Source organism: Ascaphus truei, chromosome 23 (assembly GCF_040206685.1).
Source record: "Ascaphus truei isolate aAscTru1 chromosome 23, aAscTru1.hap1, whole genome shotgun sequence".
Classification (NCBI taxonomy): Eukaryota; Metazoa; Chordata; class Amphibia; order Anura; family Ascaphidae; genus Ascaphus; species Ascaphus truei.
In genome coordinates, this window is record NC_134505.1 from 449,002 (window position 1) to 459,001 (window position 10,000).

Sequence of the window (10,000 nt, forward strand, 5' to 3'; positions counted from 1 at the left end):
TCTCCATGTAACAGTCTTATCTCTCCCACCATGGCAGTCTTATCTCTCCATGTAACAGTCTTATCTCTCCTACCAGGGCAGTTTTATCTCTCCATGTAACAGTCTAATCTCTCCATGTAACAGTCTTATCTCTCCCACCAGGACAGTCTTATCTCTCCCACCAGGGCAGTCTAATCTCTCCATGTAACAGTCTTATCTCTCCCACCAGGGCAGTCTTATCTCTCCATGTACCAGTCTTATCTCTCCCACCAGGGCAGTCTTATCTCTCCATGTAACAGTCTTATCTCTCCATGTAACAGTCTTATCTCTCCATGTAACAGTCTTATCTCTCCATGTAACAGTCTTATCTCTCCCACCAGGGCAGTCTTATCTCTCCATGTAACAGTCTTATCTCTCCCACCAGGGCAGTCTTATCTCTCCATGTAACAGTCTTATCTCTCCCACCAGGGCAGTCTTATCTCTCCATGTAACAGTCTTATCTCTCCATGTAACAGTCTTATCTCTCCATGTAACAGTCTTATCTCTCCATGTAACAGTCTTATCTCTCCCACCAGGGCAGTATTATCTCTCCATGTAGCAGTCTTATCTCTCCATGTAACAGTCTTATCTCTCCATGTAGCAGTCTTATCTCTCCATGTAACAGTCTTATCTCTCCATGTAACAGTCTTATCTCTCCATGTAGCAGTCTTATCTCTCCATGTAACAGTCTTATCTCTCCATGTAGCAGTCTTATCTCTCCATGTAACAGTCTAATCTCTCCATGTAACAGTCTTATCTCTCCATGTAACAGTCTTATCTCTCCATGTAACAGTCTTATCTCTCCATGTAACAGTCTTATCTCTCCATGTAACAGTCTTATCTCTCCATGTAACAGTCTTATCTCTCCATGTAACAGTCTAATCTCTCCATGTAACAGTCTTATCTCTCCCACCAGGACAGTCTTATCTCTCCCACCAGGGCAGTCTAATCTCTCCATGTAACAGTCTTATCTCTCCCACCTGGGCAGTCTTATCTCTCCATGTACCAGTCTTATCTCTCCCACCAGGGCAGTCTTATCTCTCCATGTAACAGTCTTATCTCTCCATATGTAACAGTCTTATCTCTCCATGTAACAGTCTTATCTCTCCATGTAACAGTCTTATCTCTCCATGTAACAGTCTTATCTCTCCATGTAACAGTCTTATCTCTCCCACCAGGGCAGTCTTATCTCTCCATGTAACAGTCTTATCTCTCCATGTAACAGTCTTATCTCTCCATGTAACAGTCTTTTCTAACTTCCACTCCAAATGATTTTGTAATTGATAAATCAGATTTGTGGGGTACATCTGCCCCTGTGAGCCTCAGCATTGTCTCTCTGAGAGGTTGTACATTAAACGCAAATGATCAGTTTGGGGAGAAGTTACGTTTTGGCTTCAATCTGTATTAAAATGTAACTGTTTGTTGTTATGTGATTGTGCAAACATGTCACAAAGGCCTTTCACTGCTAAGAACGCATTGTTCTGCATGTATTATATAGTTCTGTATGTCAGTATCTGCATCTATTATATATTTCTATATGTATTATATAGTTATGCATGTATTCTATAGATCTGCAGGTATTATATAGCTCGGAGTGTACTATATAGCTCTGCAGGTATTATATCATTATATATGTATTATATAGTTCTCCAAGTATTCAATAGCACTACATGTTATTATACAGCGCTGCATGTTATTATACAGCGCTGCATGTTATTATATAGCTCTGTATGTTATTATATAGCTCTGTATGTTATTATTTTCATGGACATATATTCTACATGTTATAAAATTGCTGTACATGTTATAATAGGAGCTTGTTAGGTGTCCAGTATGTTATTACATAGCTCTGCATGTTCATATATTCTGCATCTGTTATATTGCTCTGTATGTTATTGTATCTCTCTGCGTGTTATTATATCTCTGCGTGTTATTATATCTCTGTGTTTTATTATATCTCTCTGTGTGTTATTATATCTTTGCAAATTAATATATGGCTCAGCCTGTTATTACATTGCTCTGCATGTTATTATACTGTTTTATAAGTTATTATAAGGCTCTGTAACTTATTATATGGCTCTGTACGTTATTACATTGTTCTGTAAGTTATTACACTGTTCTGTAAGTTATTACACTGTTCTGTAAGTTATTATAAGGCTCTGTAAGTTATTATAAGGCTCTATACGTTATTATCAGGCTCTATAAGTTATTACACTGTTCTGTAAGTTATTATAAGGCTCTGTAAGTTATTATAAGGCTCTATACGTTATTATAAGGCTCTATAAGTTATTACATTGTTCTGTAAGTTATTACATTGTTCTGTAAGTTATTATAAGGCTCTGCAAGTTATTATATGGCTCTGTACGTTATTACACTATTCTGTAAGTTATTACACTGTTCTGTAAGTTATTATAAGGCTCTGTAAGTTATTACACTGTTCTGTAAGTTATTACACTGTTCTGTAAGTTATTATATTGTTCTGTAAGTTATTACATTGTTCTGTAAGTTATTACACTGTTCTGTAAGTTATTACATTGTTCTGTAAGTTATTACATTGTTCTGTAAGTTATTATAAGGCTCTGTAAGTTATTATAAGGCTCTGTAAGTTATTACACTGTTCTGCAAGTTATTATAAGGCTCTGTAAGTTATTATAAGGCTCTGTAAGTTATTACACTGTTCTGTAAGTTATTACATTGTTCTGTAAGTTATTACACCGTTCTGTAAGTTATTATAAGGCTCTGTAAGTTATTATAAGGCTCTGTAAGTTATTACACTGTTCTGTAAGTTATTACATTGTTCTGTAAGTTATTACACCGTTCTGTAAGTTATTATAAGGCTCTGTAAGTTATTATAAGGCTCTGTAAGTTATTATAAGGCTCTGTAAGTTATTACATTGTTCTGTAAGTTATTACACTGTTCTGTAAGTTATTATAAGGCTCTGTAAGTTATTATAAGGCTCTGTAAGTTATTATAAGGCTCTGTAAGTTATTACACTGTTCTGTAAGTTATTACACTGTTCTGTAAGTTATTATAAGGCTTTGTAAGTTATTACACTGTTCTGTAAGTTATTACATTGTTCTGTAAGTTATTATAAGGCTCTGTAAGTTATTATAAGGCTCTGTAAGTTATTAAAAGGCTCTGTAAGTTATTACAATGTTATGCAAGTTATTATAAGGCTCTGTAAGTTATTACACTGTTCTGTAAGTTATTACACCGTTCTGTAAGTTATTATAAGGCTCTGTAAGTTATTACACTATTCTGTAAGTTATTACACTGTTCTGTAAATTATTATAAGGTTCTGTAATTTATTACACTGTTCTGTAAGTTATTACACTGTTCTGTATGTTATTATAAGGCTCTGTAAGTTATTATAAGGTTATGTAAGTTATTATACTGTTCTGTAAGTTATTACACTATTCTGTAAGTTATTATAAGGCTCTGTAAGTTATTACACTGTTCTGTAAGTTATTACACTGTTCTGTAAGTTATTATAAGGCTCTGTAAGTTATTAAAAGGCTCTGTAAGTTATTACACTGTTCTGTAAGTTATTACACTGTTCTGTAAGTTATTACACTGTTATGTAAGTTATTATAAGGCTCTGTAAGTTATTACACTGTTCTGTAAGTTATTACACAGTTCCTGTAAGTTATTATAAGGCTCTGTAAGTTATTACACTGTTATGTAAGTTATTACACTGTTCCTGTAAGTTATTATAAGGCTCTGTACATTACTACATTGTTCTGTAAGTTATTACACAGTTCCTGTAAGTTATTATAAGGCTCTGTAAGTTATTACACTGTTATTTAAGTTATTACACAGTTCTTGTAAGTTATTATAAGGCTCTGTAAGTTATTATAAGGCTCTGTAATTTATTATAAGGCTCTGTAAGTTATTATAAGGCTCTGTAAGTTATTACACTGTTCTGTAAGTTATTATAAGGTCCTGTAAGTTATTACACAGTTCCTGTAAGTTATTATAAGGCTCTGTAATTTATTATAAGGCTCTGTAATTTATTATAAGGCTCTGTAAGTTATTATAAGGCTCTGTAAGTTATTACACTGTTCAGTAAGTTATTATAAGGCTCTGTAAGTTATTACACTGTTCTGTAAGTTATTATAAGGCTCTGTAAGTTATTATAAGGCTCTGTATGTAATTACACTGTTCTGTAAGTTATTATAAGGCTCTGTAATTTATTATAAGGCTCTGTAAGTTATTATAAGGCTCTGTAAGTTATTACACTGTTCTGTAAGTTATTATAAGGTCCTGTAAGTTATTACACTGTTCTGTAAGTTATTACATTGTTCTGTAAGTTATTATAAGGCTCTGTAAGTTATTACACTGTTCTGTAAGTTATTACATTGTTCTGTAAGTTATTATAAGGCTCTGTAAATTATTACACTGTTCTGTAAGATATTATAAGGCTCTGTAAGTTATTACACTGTTCTGTAAGTTATTATAAGGCTCTGTAAGTTATTACACTGTTCTGTAAGTTATTACACTGCTCTGTACAATATTATAAGGCTCTGTAAGTTATTACACTGTTCTGTACGTTATTATAAGGCTCTGTAAGTTATTACACTGTTCTGTAAGTTATTATAAGGCTTTGTAAGTTATTATAAGGCTCTGTAAGTTATTACACTGTTCTGTAAGTTATTACACTGTTCTGTAAGTTATTATAAGGCTCTGTAAGTTATTATAAGGCTCTGTACGTTATTATAAGGCTCTGTACGTTATTACACTGTTCAGTAAGTTATTATAAGGCTTTGTAAGTTATTATACTGTTCTGTAAGTTATTATAAAGCTTTGTAAGTTATTACACTGTTCTGTAAGTTATTATAAGGCTCTGTAAGTTATTATAAGGCTCTGTAAGTTATTATAAGACTTTGTAAGTTATTATAAGGCTCTGTAAGTTATTATAAGACTTTGTAAGTTATTATAAGGCTCTGTAAGTTATTATAAGGCTCTGTAAGTTATTATAAGACTTTGTAAGTTATTATAAGGCTCTGTAAGTTATTATAAGGCTCTGTAAGTTATTATAAGACTTTGTAAGTTATTATAAGGCTCTGTAAGTTATTACACTGTGCTGTAAGTTATTATAAGGCTCTGTAAGTTATTACACTGTTCTGTAAGTTATTACACTGTTCTGCAAGTTATTATAAGGCTCTGTAAGTTATTATAAGGCTCTGTAAGTTATTATAAGACTTTGTAAGTTATTATAAGGCTCTGTAAGTTATTACACTGTTCTGTAAGTTATTATAAGGCTCTGTAAGTTATTTCACTGTTCTGTAAGTTATTACACTGTGCTGTAAGTTATTATAAGGCTCTGTAAGTTATTACACTGTTCTGTAAGTTATTACACTGTGCTGTAAGTTATTATAAGGCTCTGTAAGTTATTACACTGTTCTGTAAGTTATTACACTGTTCTGCAAGTTATTATAAGGCTCTGTAAGTTATTATAAGGCTCTGTAAGTTATTACACTGTTCTACATGCTATTATACTGCTCTGTAAGTTATTATATGGCTATGTAAGTTATTATAAGGCTCTGTAAGTTATTACACGGTTCTACATGCTATTATACTGCTCTGTAAGTTATTATATGGCTCTGCAATGTGCTGCCCTACCTCTGGCACAGTGCAGTGTGATGCTGAGTTGCATTTAATGCTTCATGCCCCTGTCCTTGTGTTCTTGCCCACAGCAATCATGTTGACGAGACTGTTCAGTGAGCCCAGCCTCATCCCCGAAGTCCAGAAGTTCGCCACCTGGCCGGACGAGGACGAGGAAGAGGACAGCGACAAGGACGAGGACGATGACAAGAGCCTGCAAGACCTCCAGACCGAGGGGTCCCTGAGTGAGAGCAAGGATGAGGGGGACATGGCAGGAGATGATGAGGACGAGGATGAGGAGGAGGAGGGCACCGAGGAGGCAGAAGGAGAGAGACCCAAAAAACGCGGGCCCAAGAAAAGGAAGATGACCAAGGCCAGGATGGAGAGGTCCAAGGTGAGGAGGCAGAAAGCCAACGCCAGGGAGAGGAACCGCATGCACGACCTCAACTCGGCCCTGGACAACCTGCGGAAGGTTGTCCCCTGCTACTCCAAGACGCAAAAGCTCTCCAAGATCGAGACCCTCAGGCTGGCCAAGAACTACATCTGGGCCCTGTCCGAGATCCTGAGGTCAGGCAAGAGGCCTGACCTGGTGGCCTACGTGCAGACGCTTTGTAAGGGTCTCTCTCAGCCCACCACCAACCTGGTGGCCGGCTGCCTGCAGCTCAACTCCAGGAACTTCCTCACCGACCAAGGAGGCCAAGAGACTGGGCGGTACCATGGACCCAACCCTTCCTTTGCCGTCCACCCCTACACCTACCAGTGCTCAAGGGTGTCTGGCCCACCCAGCACCATGGCCAGCTCCCATGCCCTGAGAACACACGGGTACTGCCCCCCCTACGATGCCCTGTATGGAAACGCGTCCCCAGATTACAACAGCTCGGAGTATGACGCCCCCCCGAGCCCCCCACTGTGCCTCAACGGCAACTTCTCCCTCAAACAGGACACGGCGGGGGACAACGAGAAGAACTACCATTACTCTATGCATTACTCCTCCCTGCCGGCCCCCCGGACCTCAGGGCACGGGATGCTCTTCGGTTCTTCTGGGGCGCGTGGTGGGGTCCACTCTGAGAACCTCTTGCCCTACGACGTGCATGGTCACCATGAGAGGGCCCCCATGTACGAGGAGCTCAATGCATTTTTCCATAACTGACCCAAGTCTCCTTCCTAACCCTCCTGTGCCAAGGGGTCTGGGTGGGGAGGGGGTGGGGGACAGGGGCATGAGGCTACTGGCCAACTCTCAGCTGCAACACCCGGCCCTCTTCTTGCAGCAGATGGTTGTACGGAGCCAGACCCTACTCTTGGTCGCAATGAGTTAAAGGTCCCCTAACCCCTCTGGTTCCCCTCGGGATGCCCAGGTAGAGGCGCTCACCATGTTTGCACATAGAACCCTGGCTGGTTTTAGACACCTGTATCTGAGAGATGTTATGTACAATTGTAGACGTTCTCCCCCTCCCCCACCCTCGTCCTCCTCACCCCCCCACTGACGGACGCCCCCTAATTGCTATGTTTGTGACGCTGTTTGCCCCCCACCCCTTTCCCCCTGTGCTCTCCACACAAATGTATTTCACGTGCAAGATTGGGGGCAAACCCTGGTGCAATATGGAGACAAAATACACACATCTTCATCTTTAGAAGAACATTTTTTTGGGGGGGTGGGGGGTGGGGTGATTGCTAAACCAACTAGGTATTATTCTTCATGACCAGAATAAGCTAATATATATGCAAGCATTGGTGAAATGTATATGTATATATATATATATATATATGCACCCCATACATACGCACATATATGCAAACATTAGTGAAATATATATGTATATATATATATATATATATGCAAGCAGTGGTGAAAGAAAGAAAATGTGTTTGGCTGTCTATATATATTATATATATATATACACAAGCATTGGTGAAGGGAATATATATATATATGAATGAAATTACATTGATGAAATATATATGTAATTATATGTGTATATATATATATATATACATTTTTTATTTCGTTGTTTTAAAAATATTTGTTTTTTTAATCAAACCACCTATGCTTTATATATATATATATATATATATATATATATATATATATATATATATATATATATATATATATATATATATATAAATAAATAAATAAAAGCATAGGTGGTTTGATTAATAAAAACAAATATTGTTAAAACAACGAAATAAAAAATGTACCCAGCATACCAACGGAAGGGGAGAAAAGCGATGTAAAAAGACGCAATGTATATAGTGCGACCCTACACAGTTATACAACCCCCCCCCCCCCCCCCCATATACTGCTCGGCCGAACTGAGACCCATTGGATCGATCTGTTTCAGGCTGACTGTAACAGGACTGGTTACACTGAAACCCCGAGGCAGAAAGAATATTTCCTTTCAAGCAATAAGATGCAAAAAAAAAAAATTAAAAAATAAAATACAATTTAAAAAAAAATACAATTTAAAAAAAAAAATGAAACAGGGGAAAATAAAAAGAATGAAATCTATGCAAATATAAAAGAAAATAATCTATATAAAAGTTATATTGTAACGGGGACCGAGCTAGTCAGCAGGATACACGTGTGCACTTTCTAGTGAAGGGGAAGTGTTATTATCCTTTGTGTGTGTTGCATTACACTCACCACAATGTGTCATCCCGTACACTGTACGTGGTGTGTGTAGCTGTTTGGAAAGGAGAGGGTGATGATTTGACACAAACTGTATCTGGTTGTGTGGTTATTGCATGGGGGGTGGGGGGGGGGGAGGAGAAAAATGTCACACCAACAACCAACACAAACAAAAGGAAGATACAATATGCAAAAATGTTCAAGTTGTCAAGATGTTGTGTATTCGTTTTTCGGGGACATTATATTCTTATGGGGTTTTTTTTTTTTTGCATTTACTGCTCTGATTGACAAAAATAACGAAAAGATCCCGATTTCTCTGTCTGTGTGTGTGTGTGTGTGTGTGTGTGTGTGTGTGTGTGTGTGTGTGTGTGTGTGTGTGTGTGTGTGTGTCTGCTTCATGGGCAGTCAATCGCTGACGTGTTTTGTATTTTTTCACCGGTTTTTTTGCGATGTATTTTTTTTTCATTTTTTTTGTGTGTCACCTTAAATAAAATAAATATAAACAGCCTTTGTGTATTAACCCCTGCTCTGCCGGTGTTATTTCACACACACACAAACACACACACACACACACACACACACCCTCCCCTCCCCTCAGGGGGCAGCGCAGGGGTTAAGTGCAAGAAATTCCTTTTTTTTTTTTTCTCTTAGTAATAAGAATAATAAATAAAAATAAAGATGACAAATTCTTAAGCTTGTAGGGGGGGGGAATGAGGGTACATAGTGCGTGGGGAGGGTGGGGTGGGCTGGGGTGGGGGGGGGGATGCCACCGTGTTGTGTAATTGTCCAAAAATGAATAAATATTTAAGGAAAATGAGATGTGAAGGTTTTTATCCAGTGTCTGAAACATCTGTTCTGTACAATAAATTCTGCTCCACACTCCCCCTCCCAGACACAAGCGGTGTGACCCAGCTGAGCCTGTTCTCCACATGCTTTTTGGTTTCATGTTTTTTATTTAACCTATTTAGTGGCAGAGATGGGTGTGTCTGGGTTAATCATTTGAGGGTATCCTAAAGAGGGGTCCCCCCCCCTCCCACTCACCTACCCCCCCATAACCCACCGCAGATCTCAGCAGGCAGCTGAGTGGAGACACACAGACGTGTTTACATCACTGGAGGAATTCGAGCAGGGTCCGGGGAAGCCAATTTCTGAGCCTCTGGTGCATCGATTTCACTTGTAATTAAAAGGCTCCGTACAAGGGCAATTAATAAATATTGAACACTAGGTTTGTCATATTTACTGGGTGCCCAGGGATCAGGAAGAGAAAAAACCCAATAGGGGGCAGGATATGCGGGCTAGAAGGAATACACTGACTTTGCCAGAATAAAGGGTATTATGTTGCAGTTGGCAGCCTGTGTATATTAACATCTAACTCGAAATAATATATATAATATACACGCACATATATATATATATATATATATATATATATATATACACATATACATATAAATATATATATATTTATATAAACATATACATTTAAATATAAATTTATATATATATATATACACATTTAAATATATACACATATACACACAGATTATATATATATATATATATATATATATATATATATATATATATATATATACACACGCACACATTTACATATACACATAGAGACATATATATATTTATATTTATATATATTCTCACACACACAAACACACGTATATATATATATCGCACACAGAATATTATTCGATTTGACAATACATCGTTATCTTGTCCTCTATGCTGTGGGA

At 37.5% G+C, this 10,000-nt stretch overlaps 1 protein-coding gene across 1 annotated transcript in view; it reads left to right on the top strand.

Moving 5' to 3' along the window:
* Window positions 1-6,803, top strand: part of NEUROD2 (neuronal differentiation 2) — a 14,011-nt gene extending 7,208 nt beyond the window's left edge. The window contains exon 2 of the mRNA XM_075580147.1: window positions 5,716-6,803. Within this exon, the coding sequence (XP_075436262.1) occupies window positions 5,721-6,773 (1,053 nt within the window). The 5' untranslated portion in view covers window positions 5,716-5,720 and the 3' untranslated portion in view covers window positions 6,774-6,803. The remainder of the gene's footprint in view (window positions 1-5,715) is intronic.
* Window positions 6,804-10,000: the final 3,197 nt, after the last annotated feature.